Raw genomic sequence first — 18,797 nt, forward strand, 5'->3', positions numbered from 1 at the left:
AGTTGTGTTGCATTATGTACGGGTGCACTGATAGTGTAGATATGGCATTATATGGTCAGCTTCTTTAATTCTAAGTGCAAGCAAAAGTTTTGTTGAGTTGTAACGCGCAGCTGGCTGGCATTTACTTGTTGAATTATCATGTTTAACCCTTAAACGCATACCTCGGGTCTTTAGTGACCCGGGACGTCATTCACTACCCTCCTCCTCATTCATTTCAAGTTAGACATCGACCTTCTTGGTATTCCTCAATCAATTCATTAGAAACAACAAACAAGTACAAAATAATACAATTATTAAAGAATGCCTGTTTTCCCATTAATGTTTTGTAAAAATTGTATAGGGTCGCTAACGACCCGTGGTGTGTAACACTGTTTTTCTGTGTGTATATTTTTATAGTATATTTTTATAAAGTATATTTTTTCTGCACAAGAATAATTGAATCTTTGATGACTAAGTAACTGCAATTCACTTTTATTCCACAAGCTGAAACACACAATGATGAAGTGACGTTTTACTCATAGTTACTGCAGGCAGAAAACAAAAGAATAGGAAGTATCATCAGCAAAATTTGAAATGCCTCAGCGATTTACTGCAGAGCAAATACTGAACGCGATCAAATATTAATGTCATTGTCACTTTATTGTGGATCTGGTGAAGAAGCTGTCAGCGATCCAAATACTTATTTTGAAGATGTAAAAAATGATAGTTTTGAGAATATGTTTGAGTTGCGAATATAAGCCAGATGCTGAATGTACTGGGAAACGAGCTCTGACGAGGACAGCGATGATGGTATAAAATGTCTGCTCAAACTCTTCCAAGCTCCAAAGGGTAACAAAATATGCTTTATTTTATTCTTCTGTAATTGTTACTCTAATATCAAGAGAGTTTTATATTATCGCGACAGGTAGACATCCATCCGTGTTAGATGTAGACCAAGGTCGCTAAAGACCTGAATATGTAATAATGATTGCCAAAACATTCATGCATTTAAGGGTTAATTAACACACAAACATGAACGAGCCACTGTGGACCGATACACACAGCTCACTGTGCATGTCCGTGAGACAAACAAGTCATCCTCATTTATATAGCGCTTTTAACAATATAGATTGTTTCAAAGCAGCTTTACAGAGATAAACATATAATTTAAGGTAACAGAGATTGGTTTGGTTTTATAGCGGTTCTTGAATAATGTTATTTTCCAGCTAAAGTTAGTTTTGATTGATTCATTTCCGTTGAAATGATCATTTGTTATTAAATTAGGGGCCGCTAAGATGACACCGTTCTCTCTAAACAGACTTTAAACGCGAACCTGTGATAAACGCTGATGGCGTTCACATGCGCATTAAAAATTGATTCTATAGTTATGTGCGTTTGAATATATGTGCGCAGGTTTGTAATTCCCTACAAACCATGCCTAAAGAAACTACTTGTTTTGCCTATAAATTTTGATACAGAATTTTATTTTATTTTATGACTTCGGGGTTGGTACGCAAACCGAAATTTCCACAACGCTTTATCTGTAGAGTGGAATAGGGATCCTCCATAGGGAGAGGCTAGTTGGCACTTCAGTACTGCATTGTCAGCGGGTCCAGGCGAAGCTCCTTCGTCAGATCTGGATACGGCCTGGATCCGGCAGGCTGCGGGAAAACCTCGGGATAAACAAAGACACTAAAATTAGCGTAGATGCCATAGACAAACGTAGACAAACAGAGAGAAAGAGACGCGGTAACGCTGATTCACTTGCGCTGTTTGTGAAATTACAGTCTGAAACAAATATTTCAAGTTATTATTATTTCCTGCATTATAAGCATGGCACTTAAGGTGAAATAATGGACAATACTCGTGATTGTGAGCCGAAATTCAGGCCCTGGAAATATTGATACTTGGCATCTGTGTATCGATACAATACCATGCAAAATATTGCAACACTATGCTGTATTGATGCCCCCCTACTTTTCCTTACTGAACAAGCCAACATTGCAGTTTTATGAAAAGTTTATTAAATTAGAATAATGTACAGCCAAATGGCACTTAAAATCTGCTTGAATTGTTTTCAGGGGAAGATTTGTAGAGGCACTACAGAGTAAACGTGTTGGATTTATTTGTTTGTGGTCAAGCTGTCTGTTTGTTTATGTGCGCAGTCTGCGAGGACAACTCAACACAAAGTCTTCTTGCCTTTAATTTGAAGTTGCATATGTCTTTAACCCTGTGTTATTGGCGCTTCTAATTTCAGCTGTTAACATCAGTTGACATAATAGAATATAATTTGGAGAATTAGCTTTACCTCAGTCTCATTTATCCTTTCATGGAGGACAAAGAAAAAAGTGGCACAGCTTTCAGCACTCTCCAATATAGTGTTACAGGACTTTATATGTTCAAAAAGAGTTTCACATCCAGTGTTTAGTAGTTTCAGCTGTGTTTTTTGATGACCCTTTGGGACTGCACATTTAATTCCCCTCTTGTCTTTTAGCAACCACTGAAAAATGCCACATGGGACACATGCACTCATTAGTGGCCTTGCTGCTAAAAATGGTGAGGGTTTGGTTTCTTTAAGCTGTTTTTCCAGGGTTCAAACAGGTGTACAGTAATGCAGAGTCAAATAAGGTCACTGGCTGCATCCTCATGCAAATATTATACAATAAGCTGTGCGTCGTGCAGATAACTGACTGCGCAGAAAATAATAGGAATGGCCTTTTCCCACTTGTCATAAATAGAGGCTGGTTGCTGTAAAAATACAAATAGCTTTTTGTTAGCGATAAATAGCATGTCTCTCTGGGCGTGTGTGCTTTTCAGTTTTAAATGGTCAGTATCTCTTTGAATCATTTCTTTATGAGGAGGTAACTGAGCTCTCTCTTCCCATAAACAGTGGCGTGAGTGCTTCTAAATGGAGTGGCACAGCTTATTTTATCATCTTGCATTTAGTCTTTGAAGTATTTGAGGATCTAATTCAAGCTTCTCACAGATGCTCGGCACTTCCACTGCCAGCCCTGCACAGCACTAAAACACAGTAAAGGAAGCTGACACATAATAAAGCATAGAATGACGTGAGTTTTTAACACATTTTGATATAGGGTACAACATGGCTAAAGGTGCGTTTAATTTGATTTTCTTCTAAACCACTAGATTGCAAAATTCCCCCGCTGCTCTTTCCTGAACATCCTCAGTCCACTGGAAATTTGGCTGATCCTTGGTGTGGTTGCAAGCGGCTATGCAAAGTCAATCCTTCGCTAAATTGACCTAATAATTTTTTTTTTTTTATGTGCTGTATGACGCAAATGAGAATTGTTAAAATTTTTTGCAACCACGGTCTTGTATATGATTTCCTGGTTTGTTCAAGGATATGTAAAAGTAAAAAATGCCCCTAGCCACCTTCTCCATTTTTTCAATTATGATTTTTAAACAAAACAATTTACTTGATTTCTTATCCCACAAAATGTGTTGCTCGATCAATTTTGTTAACAGCAAACCAACTAAAAATATTGATAAAACGGGCTCACAACTTGAAAATGAAGAACTTCTCAGAGTTGCGTTGTGGTGAAAGTAGAGCCGCTTTAAAGGTGGGGTAAGCGATATCTGAAAAACACTGTTTGAAAGTTGGTTGGACCGACACAACCAAACACAACAGCAAATGTGTAGCCAATCATCATTAGTATGATGATGGTGGAGGAGAGAGAACGAGCAAGAGGGAGACTTAAAGGAAAATACTGTAGAAAGAGAGATAGCTGAGAGACATTACAAAAGAAAAAAGCACAGAAGAATATCACTGGAAAATGAAGGGTTATGATCAGGAAAGAGTGTTAATATTAGAAAAGCTTTCCAGCGCTGGAGAGAGAGAAGCGGACGGCCTGAAAACAGTTGTTGCGTTGATTCACTCCATACGTGAGTAACTCTGGGTTTGAGTGTCATTGTTTGTCTGAAACTGCAGTGCTGTTGACAACTAACTTGTAAGAGCCAAATGTGTGTATCTTTTATTTTGGGCCACTAGATGGTGCTGTAGGCTCATGTATATATGTGAGGGGTCAACAGGTAGTAGGGGGGGGTTGACCCGGAAGGGCAAACAAGTTTTTGACCGCTACGGCGGAGTTTGATGAATGCTGTTGTCGTGTGAAGTTCTGGGAATCTTCGTGCTTGTGGACCTTGTGTGCTGTGCAGTTATGTGGAGGACAATAAAGATGGTAATATTGCAACGAAGACGATGCCTATGGAGTTACTTTGCACGTAACAACAAGTTCAACATTAGCTGCCTGGCGTGTCATAACAAGTAGCTACGGGACAACAACTCTAGCACAGTATTAGACTGGCTATTATATAACTCATAAGGTCCTTGCACACTGAGTCTGAAATTTTCGCACGTTAAAAAATAAATAAGGCCTCACGTTGTGTCAATCACGTTTACACACTGTCTCCGAAACTTTCGTCCGTCTTAAAAAAATTCGGATCGGGTTCAATTTTCTGCTTTTTTTGCACTCGTAGCAAGCATTTTGAGTGGTGTTTTGACAATTCAGAGCCACCAAATGACAAATACAAAAAAACGCATACGAAAATTTTGGACTTTGGTTGTTTACTGTTTAGTGTCCTTGTTAGTGCAGGCTGACGACTGCTAGAAGTGTAGTGTCCTCGTTAGTGCAGTCGCCTCGCATGCCAGCGATCAGGGTTCGAGACCGAGGGGCGTGTTTGTTTGGGTTAATTCAAATATCAACAATGTTCAGCAACGACTTTGAGAAATAACATACATACATACACCTTTAAGGCGAACCTCCAAGATGAGCAAAAAAAAGCGGTACAATTATTTCATAATTGAATTCTTCATAGCTTGTTACTTGTTCCCAGGTGTCGGTCAGACAGATTATGAATTTAATCATTTCATTATTAATTCAGTGTCTTGTTGTGGTATACAAAGGACGCAATACACGACTGAATGCCATGAACTGGATGTGGCATGTTTTGAAGAAAAGGGTGTGTAGTTGAAGTTGAAGGAAAACATCTGAAAACACTTATAGCACCTTTAAGAGGTTCTTAAGTGTTTTTAAAATAGCATAAGAGCAGGAAAAATTAATAGAACTCTACACTTTTTTTTTTAATTAAGCACATACCTGTAAAGCACAATGGAGTCCATTTAAAGGGTCATGAAATCCGCTATTTCAGCAGCAGTTAGTTCTCACCGTAGTATTGGAAAATGCTAGAGAAGTGGATGTGGTGAGCATTGGAGTGGAAGCAGAAGAGGCAGGCAGAGCAACTGATTCGGATGCAGTCCTGGGTTTTTATTCTCTCATTGAGTTAAACCGTCAAATATTTCTATAATTCAGAAGCGTAGGCATCATATTAAAAGTGAGGGGTACAGAAATGTCAAGTGTAATACCATTTTCTCTGGCCTTTGTCTAATTGGTTTTCTTTTTTCTTTTTCTTGCTTTTAACTCTTTCCCCGCCACCACCATAATTTTTGATCGTTTTCACAAAAATGTGATTCTGTTATATGAATATATGAACATGAAATATGGAAAGAACAGAGCCTCTGCTTTTAAACAAAAAAGCCCATTTTATTCTAGCTTCATGCCTTCTTTTTTTTATCGACACTTGAATGTGGACAAGTTTTGAAAAAAAACAAATCAACATTTTGAGCAAAAAGCTGAGAAAAACGTGTTTTTGTCAAAGACTACGACTGGATGGGATTCAGAACGATGATCAAAACACAGATAGAGTAGATCGAGTCCATCAACACCCCCAAAGCTTCACAGTCCTAAAGCTCGTCCTGGCTCGACATTTCATTCAGTAACATTAGGCAGTTTAGATTTATATGCCGTTTAATATTGATGATCGCTTTATTTTACATATGCATCTGCAAACATATGCAATGGCTTGTTTCTGCTTCTTCTTCGCCTGTGTTTTGATCAGGAGATTCTGTACTCTTTCAGAAGATGTGTAATAGAGCCCCCTACCGTATAACAGTGAAAACATGGAAAGCCGAAATTTTCCGTCAATGGCAGGGAAAGAGTTAATTGGCTAAGAAATCAAATACACTGCTGAACAACAACCAGTCATTTGTATTCTATACATTTTTTTTTACAGTATAAGGCAGAATATATATTTTATAGTTTCTATACTGTAATAAAGGCTATGTCAATTAGCGCTGCATTATTCATATACTTTATTTTTATGAAATACACCAAGATGGCTTCATCAGTCAAAAGCAGTTTTCATTCAGCTGCAGGGATGACTTTGTCCATAAGGAATTTCCTGGAATGTCATAAGTTATCACTTTTGTTAGTCCGTTTTGGACTTTCTGTGCGAGGGCGCCCTCCAGAGTCAAGTATGAATGAAACACAAATAACATGAGAAGGTTTAATGCTCCATAATGCTTACAAAGGTCTACGTATCATTGTTTTTATAAGAATTAAACTTCAAGCCATGTATAGGCTATTTTATCTCTTTGGATTTAAATCTAGATTTATTCACATTGGGACATGAAAGCCTCTACATAGGTTGCCATGAAGTGCCATTTTTTTTAAGTTTCCTAGTTTCCACGTGCCAGCGATTACCCTTCCGTGTGCCAATGAATGTACCATAGGTTGCCATTCGATTGGTTAGAACCAGACGCTCCAAAGACTGGTTCCACTCATTGCACACAGAAACTCTTACAAAGCAAAAACAAACACTCATTTGCTCATTTCTGTTCTATAGGAAAGCAACTCATGCTGTTATGAATATTTAAGAGGAGCACATTTTCATAGGATAAGCACACACATTCTCATAAATAATTATGACACATTAATGATGAGTCATCGATGTTCTTATAGGTGTAAGAAAACCCACATCCTGTGACATTAGCCACGTTTCCATTACCCTTCAAATTGCTTAAATTGAAATTGAAAATTGAAAATACGCCCAATTGAAACAAATTTCAATTTCGCAAAAACTCCCATTTATCGCAAAAAAGTTTATACGCTCGCATTAGGTGGTTTTCAGGCAATTCGAAAAATAAATATTTCACAACACTGCAATGGAAACAGTTTTTTTGCATTTACCGGTCACCTGACGTAGATGACACGGTATGTTTGGACAGAATACGAGACAGAGTTCTTTATTATATTCATAAAAGACAAAAAAAATTACAGGAATACTGGATTCTAAACCTCAAAGAAATGCCACAATCAAGACCTCGGAGCAGATATGAGGGAGAATCACCCAGAAACACCTCATATGTGCCGCTCTCAAATATGAGGGTGTTTCCTTGTCATTAATGCTTGGATAACACACATCAGTCTCCTTTGAATAATAATGGCCAGTGCGGTGGCTGGGATATACATAAACCTACCAGCGTCCATTGCCATGATTTTTGGAATGACTTATCGCGAGAGGAAAAAAATAAAGTTTTAGTCGCATAACAGCGGTTAATGGAAACGCCGTCATTTCGCATTTGTTTTTTGTCGACATTTAGAAAAAAACGCAAATCTGTAATTGAAACGCGCCTATTGACACACAAACTCGAAAAGATGGAAATTGCACAAAAAACCTAATCAGCTAAACTTAAAAATTAATCAGTTTCTTCCAACAATTAAAATGAACACATGCTAACCTTTATAATCTGTGATGTGCAACTCTGTTAAAATCTCAGAAAATGTTGCATGACCCATTAAAGCCCTGAATGCGAGCTCTGATCGTAATCGCCGTGTATGCGGGTGGTCGCTGACTGCGCTCAGTCGTCAAAACTACAAAGCATTGTTGTTTTGTTTGTTAGACATTCCATGTTTCAGGGAGCGCGTGCTCTTCCACCAGCTGGATAAGATCACCGCTCCCCCCGGAGGGCGTCACGCTGGACCTCTGCGTTTGTCTGTGTGTGTGGAGGAGAAGCCTCTATAACTGTCCCTTCTCTGCTATAGGCGTATTGTTATATTATTGTCTTGCTTCGGGTGGTCTTTAGCTATGTCATGTGTGCACTTAGTGCAGATGAGCAGATAATAACCCATGTGTGTATGTGCATCATTGCCCATGTCTCTTGAATACAGTGGTGTGTGTTTGAGCTGGTAGGTTGCAGGGGTGAGTGTGTTTCCAATCAAACAATAGCGCTCTCTACCGTTCATTGCTTTAACAGTGACTCTTAACCCTTTTGATTCAAAGGGCCCCATGGAGTCATTTTGTAGTTCCAGAAATTTCAAGTGTCTGTATGCTATTTGATTAAAACAATCGGTATTTGATGGAGAAAAACAAAATCTTGTTTTTAAGTAATTTTTTGTCTAGGTTAGACTATTTTAATATCAATATACACTTTTAAGTCATCCTGCAGCTTTCTGAGGCCCTCTAGTGGGCTCCAGTATAATGTTTTTGTATTTGGCAGAGGTCTTTTTGTTTGCTAATTTGTCATTTATTTACATTTTATATTACCCCCGCTTTGCTTTAAAGACACAGTGGTGATTCATGGATTGTGCTTTGCGATATTTAAACCTACAACCTTTGGTTACCAGCCCGTTTTTTAACACAAACCCAATTGGGCTAATTTGAATGCTTCTCTTTAGAGATCTAGAGGCGTTTTCTCTGAGATAGCAAGGGAACTAATTCAGAAGAATAATTGCTCGGTATCTCAATATTGTTGCAGTGTTTATCTTATTGCTAGGCTGAATGTTTTATTAAAGATAGCTTAAATATCAGATGATAATTTCCTGTCGCCTAGCCTAGTTTTGTTTATCTAATGATAATAACTGATTGTCTACATTATTAATTAATGCATTACTACATTCATGAATTAATATTATTAAAATATAATAATTACTTGAATTAATAATTATAAATGTGCATTTTATTTGTTATATTCACAAACTGTCATATCTGTGGCGACGCGTGTTACATTAGCGCTGGTCATATCTGCGGCGACGCGTGTTACATTAGCGCTGTCATATCTGTGGCGACGCGTGTTACATTAGCACTGTCATATCTGTGGCGACGCGTGTTACATTAGCGCTGTCATATCTGTGGCGACGCGTGTTACATTAGCGCTGGTCATATCTGTGGCGACGCGTGTTACATTAGCGCTGTCATATCTGTGGCGACGCGTGTTACATTAGCGCTGTCATATCTGTGGCGACACGTGTTACATTAGCGCTGTCATATCTGTGGCGACGCGTGTTACATTAGCGCTGTCATATCTGTGGCGACGCGTGTTACATTAGCGCTGGTCATATCTGTGGCGACGCGTGTTACATTAGCGCTGTCATATCTGTGGCGACGCGTGTTACATTAGCGCTGGTCATATCTGTGGCGACGCGTGTTACATTAGCGCTGTCATATCTGTGGCGACGAGTGTTACATTAGCGCTGTCATATCTGTGGCGACGCGTGTTACATTAGCGCTGTCATATCTGTGGCGACGCGTGTTACATTAGCGCTGTCATATCTGTGGCGACGCGTGTTACATTAGCGCTGGTCATATCTGTGGCGACGATTGTTACATTAGCGCTGGTCATATCTGTGGCGACGCGTGTTACATTAGCGCTGTCATATCTGTGGCGACGAGTGTTACATTAGCGCTGTCATATCTGTGGCGACGCGTGTTACATTAGCGCTGGTCATATCTGTGGCGACGCGTGTTACATTAGCGCTGGTCATATCTGTGGCGACGCGTGTTACATTAGTGCTGTCATATCTGTGGCGACGAGTGTTACATTAGCGCTGGTCATATCTGCGGCGACGCGTGTTACATTAGCGCTGTCATATCTGTGGCGACGCGTGTTACATTAGCACGTTCATATCTGTGGCGACGCGTGTTACATTAGCGCTGGTCATATCTGTGGCGACGCGTGTTACATTAGCGCTGGTCATATCTGTGGCGACGAGTGTTACATTAGCGCTGTCATATCTGTGGCGACGCATGTTACATCAGCACTGTTCATATCTGTGGCGACGCGTGTTACATTAGCGCTGTCATATCTGTGGCGACGAGTGTTACATTAGCGCTGGTCATATCTGTGGCGACGCTTGTTACATTAGCGCTGTCATATCTGTGGCGACGCGTGTTACATTAGCGCTGGTCATATCTGTGGCGACGCGTGTTACATTAGCGCTGTCATATCTGTGGCGACGCGTGTTACATTAGCGCTGGTCATATCTGTGGCGACGAGTGTTACATTAGCGCTGGTCATATCTGTGGCGACGCGTTTTACATTAGCGCTGGTCATATCTGTGGCGACACGTGTTACATTAGCGCTGTCATATCTGTGGCGACGCGTGTTACATTAGAGCTGTCATATCTGTGGCGACGCGTGTTACATTAGCGCTGTCATATCTGTGGCGACACATGTTACATTAGCGCTGTCATATCTGTGGCGACGCGTGTTACATTAGCGCTGGTCATATCTGTGGCGACGCGTTACATTAGCGCTGTCATATCTGTGGCGACGAGTGTTACATTAGCGCTGTCATATCTGTGGCGACGCGTGTTACATTAGCGCTGGTCATATCTGTGGCGACGCGTGTTACATTAGCGCTGTCATATCTGTGGCGACGCGTGTTACATTAGCGCTGGTCATATCTGTGGCGACGCGTGTGTAACATTAGCGCTGTCATATCTGTGGTGACGCGTATTACATTAGCGCTGTCATATCTGTGGCGACGCGTGTTACATTAGCGCTGTCATATCTGTGGCGACGCGAGTTACATTAGCGCTGTCATATCTGTGGCGACGCGTGTTTCATTAACGCTGTCATATCTGTGGCGACGCGTGTTACATTAGCGCTGGTCATATCTGTGGCGAAGCGTTTTACATTAGCGCTGGTCATATCTGTGGCGACGCGTGTTACATTAGCGCTGTCATATCTGTGACGACGCGTGTTACATTAGCGGTCATATCTGTGGCGACGCGTGTTACATTAGCGCTGTCATATCTGTGGCGACGCGTGTTACATTAGCGCTGTCATATCTGTGGCGACGCATGTTACATTAGCGCTGTCATATCTGTGGCGACGCGAGTTACATTAGCGCTGGTCATATCTGTGGCGACGCGTGTTACATTAGCGCTGTCATATCCGGCTATCGGGAGATGTTATAACATGCTGACAAACACAAATTTGGGGAAGAATGTGAATGTGGCTTCATCCAGATGTGATTTGTGTGATTGTATTTAAATCCGCCTCAAGCGTTTCAGAGAGCATTTACACTTGGGGCCTCACGTATAAAACTGTCCATAGATGTCATCCTAAAAGTGTGCGTACTCACAAAAGTTTCCAGATTTATAAAACCAGAGCAAGATTCTCTTTGTAAAACCCAACATGCATTACCTCATCTGCATATCATTTCTATGCACATACTATGATACTATGTTTAACGGTACTAGACATTAGGAAAAATGATATACGGACTTTGTGCCGTTACATTACATTAATAAAAATCATTCAGTGTCCTTGCCTTGTTTTAGAATAAATAAATAAAAATAGTATAAAATACATTTCAGAGAAAGTTTTCAGAGAAGAGTAATTCTCAATCATTTTCACTGGCCAAATAGTATTTTTAATTCGTTCAAGCAAATCATTTATTTATTTTTTTGCCTATATTTAAACATATATTTTAGGATGTTTATATATTTTGCGGTAATGTCGACCCAGGACGAGGTGTAGGACTGTGAAGTTTTGGGAGTGTCTGATCCGGACGAAGTCTTTGACAATAACGCAGTTTTTTCTCAGCTTTTAGTTAAAAATGTTTGCTTTTTAAAAAATATATAAAATAAATTGCCATAATAAAGTGTTGATAAAGAGTGCATGTATCTAGAATAACATTTTGTTGTTGTTGTTGTTTAAAAGCGGAGACTGTTTCTTTTGATATACTCTGTTCAGATATACATACAACAAATATTCTGGGGGCCATGAAAAACTTATGAAAATTGCAAAAAGTGCTGGCGCTGGCTGGCAACTTTCTTTAAAAACACTGGCGGGGAAAGAGTAAATACATGTTAGGAGTCTTGTGGTGTGCCTTATAGATAAAAAGACCCCATAGACCCCCAGGGGGCGCCAGGTTGTCTGTGGAAAATTGTGAAAATGTGCTATATAGATTCAAATTGAAAATGACTTAATTGTCAGATTTACTTGTATATCATTCAAAAGGATTCATTGTCTTAATACAACTTAACCAATTTATTATCTTTAAGATGATATTTTAATAATTTGTTCTGGTAGTATAATGGCAAATGGCAAACCCACACAACATAAATCTGTGCACATGAAAATGTATAGCTGATTTGACTTAGCTTGCTTGACAAAGTTTTGCTATTTAAACTTTTTTTTAAACTTTTTCTTTATTAAAATAACAGAGATTGTTTAGGCTTTACAGCAGCTCTAGAATAAAGTTATTTAAAGTTAGTTTTGATTGATTCACTTCCGTTGCAAAGATCATTAGTTATTAACTCAGGGGCCGCTAACACGACACCGTTCTAACAGAAAACCCTTAATGCACAACAACAGTGCCTGAGGCTCGAGAACTCAAACATTGAAATAGGTTCCCAGGTGCAAGCCTTGACAATTTCTGATGGCGTGCACATGCGTATTAAGTGTTTAGTCTATAGGTATGTGCGTTTGAATATATATGTGCGCAGGCGTGTAGTCTTTCTTTACAAATTAACCTCAACAAATTACTTGTCCGGCCTTAAAAAATGTATAATACAGAATTGTTTTATCGCTTCCGCTTATCCATGTGAACTGGAATTATTATAAATATTAATAACTATTCACTTTTTTTATTAGTGCTGTGTGTTTAAAGATGTTAATTATAATGCTTTCTGACATTTTCTGACAGTTCTGTTTCACTGGCTGTGCATCCAATAAAACCTTATTTTTCTATCATCAGTATCTATTTTAGGTCCTCTGCAACTAGTGTAATCATAGACAAAAGCTTGTTTTTTTCCAATTTATTTAACCAAACGTTTATTTTAAAAAAAGGAAAGAAAGAAATTCGGTCTATAATGGGGGTCTGAAGACACCTTTCATATACTTGCACTAAAAATACCATGTTTAAGCTAAATCATAGTGGGACTAATGCGTGGCGTTTCCCACATGGGGGCAGCAGAGCAATATAAACTCAGTTAGAAAACTCCACTATCATGCTGTTGTTTGTTTAGATTTTAATGTGTGAACCTTTTGTTGTATACATATTTTAAGTCTGACTAAAGTCCGTTTAAAGGGTAATGTCTATAACTCTATGTTATAGAAGTACTCTGATAAGATTGTGTATTATTCAAAATGCACGAGCTATGCATGTGTGCTCTTACGGACCTGGACATATAAGCAAACACACATTTATCCATTTAAATAAAGAAATGTGCTTTCGGAGGAGGCCATTGGTGTAAAAGCTGGTATTTATGCGGAGCCCAGTGTGTAGGCTGAGACGTCTGCGTGTGAATGTGTGAGATGATTCCAGGGCTCGGAGACGTGGCTGTGTGTACGTGGTGCGGCAGTATTTGCCAATATAAACTGAAGACTAGTGAATATGCCTGTTTTCCTAAGTCTCCCTTTCTGCTGTTCATGAAATGAAGAGAAACGGTACGTCTCACATATGGAGCGCATTCCTTCACTCCAGGCAAACACAGTCCACTTCCTGTTTTAGTAAGCTGGCCACCCTGCGTACACTGATACTTTCACTCTTTCACTAACAACTCGCCCATCTACACACTCCAGTGGCGCTGGTTTTCCATTCGTCCTGGTTTTTAGTTCTCGAGAAACTCGGGTTTGTTTGGATTGTGAGTTCTGATAGGATCAGACGGCCTCATGCTGCAGTGTCGCGGTGAAGCATTTGACCGGTTAAATCTGAATCTGTGTTATGAGCGTCTCAGGGGTATGTGTGTATGGCTTACGTTGAGGGCTGAACATCACTCGAGTCTGCGATCATGCAGGCTGTGGAAAAGTTTTGGAATCATGAGGGGTGTGTGTCGGTTTGATGTAAACCATATGGGCTAGGTAGGTCAGATAGAAAGCCAGGATAAGAAATGAAAAAAAAAAAAAGATGCGCTGGCAGTGGGGGGTCTAAAATCAACACAGCAAGTGTGTGTGGAAATTAGATTGGCAAGTAAATAAAAAACAGGTGGAGCGTAATTATTGAGAACTGCAACATAATGCATCATTTAAATGGAATTGCTATAATGATAATCGGATGCTCTCTGATGGCATTTTGAGTCAAGACATAAATTGTCTACTAAAGAGAACATACCACCAATCAAAGTTGTTGTTTTTTTTAAGAAATGAATACTTTTATTCAGCATAAATAAACTATTTCAAATAAATGCTGTTTTCTTTTGAACTCTCCATTCATCAAAGAATCCTGGAAAAAAGTCTCCACAAAAATATGGAGCAGCACAACTGTTGTCAACATTGAGGATTATTAGTAATGTTTCTTGAGCTGCAAATCATCATATCAGAATGATGTCTGAAGGATCATGTGACACTGGAGTAATGATGCTGAAAATACATCACGTTTCTGTTTGTGTTTGGACTGTGTTTGTGATTTGTATTCAGTTCATTAATTCATCTGTCTCACCTGTGCCCTGTTAATCACCTCATTTAGTTATCTCGTTTGTTTTGCCCCAGCTGTGTCTTATTTCCCTGATCTGTTTCCTTGTGTATTTAAGCCCTGTGTTTTCCCTCAGTGTTTGTTGATCGTCGTCTATGTTGGGTTGTGTGTCCTGATGTCCTGGAGTGGTTTCCCGCAGTGTTTAGTAAATAAATGACCTACTTTGAAATTCCCGTGTCCTCGGCATCCAGCACAAACCTGACACAGCTTTACTATCACAGGAATAAATGACACTTTAAAATATATTACAACAATAGAAAAGTAGTTATGTAAAAATTTTGAATTTACAATTTTTACCATACTATTTGTTGTTTAACACAACATTATTATTTTGATTGTATCTTTGATCAAATAAATGCAGGCTTGGTGAGCAGAAGAGACGTCTTTAAATACAATGTGTGTGCGTGTGTGAGAGAGAGAGATAGAATATATAGTTGTGGTCAGAAATATTGGCGTCCCTGGTAAATATGATCATAGATGGCAGTTAAAATAAATCTGCATTGTTTATCCTTTTGATCTTTTATCCAAAATATTCGCAAAAATCTAGTAAAAGAATTGAAAGTGGGGGAAATCACATTATGAAATAAATGCTTTTCTCCAAAATACGTTGGCCATAATTATTGGCAACCTTTTATTGAATACTTTTTGCAACCTCCTTCTGCCAAGATACCAGCTCTGAGTGTTCTCCTATAATGCCTGATGAGTTTGGAGAACACCTGACAAGAGATCAGAGACCATCATTCCTCCATACTGAATCTGTCCAGATCCTGCAGATTCCCAGATCCGTGCTGGCGCTTCTTCTCTTCAGTTCACTCCACTCATCAGGTCAAGAGACTGGGACGGTCATGGCAGAAGCTTCATTTTGTGCTCAGTGACCCATTATTGTGTTGATTTAGACGTTTGTTTTGGACCGTTGTCCTGCTGGAAGATCCAGACATGGCCCGTTATAAGATTTCTAGCAGAGGCCGTCAGGTTTAGAGTTTTTTATCTGTTGGTATTTTCTAGAATATATATATTGAATATATTAATCTTGGCATTGTCATCCTGGAATATGGTCATGGGATGTGTCTTCCGACATGCTTGTTTAAGAAATAAATGCTACACACTGCATCATTGAGGGTTAAATGAATTGTTGCCAAACATATAACATGCCAGAAACATTAATCTCTTCAATAATGATCCAATCATAGACTATTAAGGGACAGATTTATTTACAGCTTGTGCCAGCGCAAACTCTCTTTTGGCGTTAAAAAAACTACTGTCAGGATTTACTAAAGACACTCAGTGAAAAAGGAGCGTGGACAGGCTGGACAGGGTTAATTTTGCGGCGGACCTTATTGCATATGCATTTGTAGGAGTTTCCCTTTCAGATGCTAAATGTATGGGAGGAGAGTATTTCAATGAATCACGCAAGGTGATTTACTAAGCTTTGCGCTCGTCAATGTACTGGTGTTTGTGCCATTGTTTACCACCCGAAAAAAGCACGTCTTAAACCAGACGCTCTCTGGTAGATTGCTTTGGTCATTATGACCGGAAATGATCCGGCTGCGTCTGTGTTCTTTCATTAGCGTGTCGTCAGTAGATCACGCGCAGAACTCTCCACTCCCGTCGCCACTCTTATGGGATTGCGCTCTCACGTTAATTAGCCCTGTTTAGTAAATCTGGCCCTAAGTTTTAACTTATTTTTGGCCAGTCAGTGTATATTTAACCTTTTTTTTTGTTTACCTATTTACTTATGTGTCTTTATTATGGCTAAAATTACATTAATGTTTAAAATTGTATTTAAATTATATTGCTGCTAATAAGTGTGTTATTATAAGTATGATTTTTTTTTTTCTAGTTAATATTACCCTTTTTTTTTTCTTTTTTTTTCATGTGTTGGTGGTTAATGTTATTTAATCCAATAAAATACTCTTAAAAATCTGATGTTTTACCTTATTAAGAACTGACAGTTATTGATGCTTTTTGTTGTTGCATGTTTAGAGGACACCGGGACGTATTTCCCCAGTGTGAAGCGTTGTCCTGGCCGTTACCTACAGCCCTGCTCGGATGCGGTCAAGAGGTGGTTGAGGAGCCTGAAAAACAGCGGGAAGATCCTGCTGCTCATCACCAGCTCGCACTCGGACTACTGTCGACTAGTGTGTGAGCACATACTGGGGTGAGTTTTACAGACATACGCAAAAGAAATATCCTAACAATAAAATATTGATAAGAGACATAAGAACTAGTTTAATCAACATAACATTGAGTTATTTACAACATAAAATAATCAAACCTTTCGAATTAAAAGTGTTATTTAGACTTAGTTCATATCCGGTCAGTCCAAATCCGATTTTTATTAGTAATTGAGATCCAGTGTTTTGTTTTGAATTGTGTATTGGTGCAACAAGGCACAAAAAAAAGAAAAGAAATAATATATGGCTATAAACTCTTATGTATATTGAGGAGAACACGGTGAGAAACACTTCTTTATCTCTGCTCGCTTCGTTTCTCCGATGTACAGCACTAAGCATTCCTCATCATCACGCTGTACTTTATATATGATTTTGCATTTAGTGTAGGGTTCTTGGCAATATGGAGAATTATGGCATTCAGAAATCTACAAAAATTTAAAGCCAGAGACTGACTTGTTTATTTTTTGATAAAGTTGACTATATTTCATTTGTGTTTCCCTATTGCTGTTCCTGTTTCTACAGTGGAGCCGGCCGGCATATACACAAAGATATCACCATACAAATAATTTATACACTCATTTTTGCAGAACGGACTTTGAGGAGCTGTTTGACATCATTATCACGAATGCCCTGAAGCCTGGATTCTTCTCTCTGGTTCCACAGCAAAGACCCTTCAGAACGCTGGGTGAGTAACACACATTTCCCACGACTCTGACATCAGTGCAGCCAAAAGATGATCTTTGCAGCCGACACTGACTTAGAAAACACTAAAGCTAGGCGTTCGCTTGAGTACAGAATATGCATATGATTACTCTATTAAAGGTTTAGTATTCCCATGTATTTAAGAAATTAAATTCATATAAACTAGTGATTGGTCGACTAATGGCTTAAATGAAAGACTACCAGTTAAGTGTAAGATGTAGAAGTGTATAAACTAATACTGTATAGAAGTATTGTTTGTTATCCTCATTGTGTATCTTAAAGGGATACTCCACTTTTTTTGGAAATAGGCTCATTTTACAACTCCCCCAGAGTTAAACTGTTGAGTTTTTACCGTTTTTGAATCCATTCAGCCGATCTCCGGTTCTGGCGGTACCACTTTTAGCATAGCTTAGCATACATCATTGGAGTTGACAAGACCATTAGCATTTCTCAAAAAAAAAAGACCAAAGCGTTTTGATATTTTTCCTATTTAAAACTTGACTCTTCTGTAGTTACATCGTGCACTAAGACCGACGGAAAATGAAAAGTTGCGATTTTCTAGGCTGGTATGGCTAGGAACTATACTCTCATTCCTGCGTAATAATCAAGAAACTTCAATGCCGTACCATGAGAGCAGCAGGCGTAATGATATGACGCAGCGCCTGAAAATAGGCCACCTTCCTTCAACACAACGGAACTATTTTCAGGCGCTGCGTCATATCATTACGCCTGCTGCTCTCATGGTACGGCATTGAAGTTTCTTGATTAATACGCAGGAATGAGAGTATAGTTCCTAGCCATACCAGCCTAGAAAATCGCAACTTTTCATTTTCCGTCAGTCTTAGTGGACGATGTAACTACAGAAGAGTCAAGTTTTAAATAGGAAAAATATCAAAACTCTTTGGTCATTTTTCTTTAGAAATGCTAATGGTCTTGTCCACTTCAATGATGTATGCTAAGCTATGCTAAAAGTGGTACCGCCAGAACCGGAGATCGGCTGAATGGATTCAAAAACGGTAAAACTCAACATTTTAACTCTGGGGGAGTTGTAAAATGAGCCTATTTCCAAAAAAAGTGGAGTATCCCTTTAACATATGCTCCACTTTCTCTCAATAGTGGATGATGTTGAAGATGGTGAAGGCTTGCCGTCTCTGGAAAAGCCTGGCTGGTATTCTCAGGGCAACTGGCCTCATCTACACGAACTACTGAAGAAGATGACCAACAAACCTGAGCCCAAGGTAGACAGTCTGAATCCTGAATCATTCTGATAATGGCAAAGCTTATCAGCATATTAAAATGATTTCTGAAGGATCTTGTGACACTGAAGACTGGAGTAATATTTGTGGAACAGTGAAACATTATATATACATACATACACACA

General features: G+C 39.1%; 1 protein-coding gene across 2 annotated transcripts in view; it reads left to right on the forward strand.

Moving 5' to 3' along the window:
* The window catches only part of nt5dc1 (5'-nucleotidase domain containing 1), a 65,817-nt gene that overhangs the window by 36,679 nt on the left and 10,341 nt on the right, over nt 1–18,797 (forward strand). For both annotated transcript variants that reach the window (XM_056249981.1, XM_056249916.1), the window contains exons 7-9: nt 16,524–16,698; nt 17,302–17,399; nt 18,533–18,654. In XM_056249981.1, coding sequence (XP_056105956.1) covers nt 16,524–16,698; nt 17,302–17,399; nt 18,533–18,654 — 395 coding nt within the window. The remainder of the gene's footprint in view (nt 1–16,523; nt 16,699–17,301; nt 17,400–18,532; nt 18,655–18,797) is intronic.

This window comes from Rhinichthys klamathensis, unplaced genomic scaffold, assembly GCF_029890125.1.
Source record: "Rhinichthys klamathensis goyatoka isolate OS25496 unplaced genomic scaffold, OSU_Roscu_1.1 h1tg000001l_1, whole genome shotgun sequence".
Classification (NCBI taxonomy): domain Eukaryota; kingdom Metazoa; phylum Chordata; class Actinopteri; order Cypriniformes; family Leuciscidae; genus Rhinichthys; species Rhinichthys klamathensis.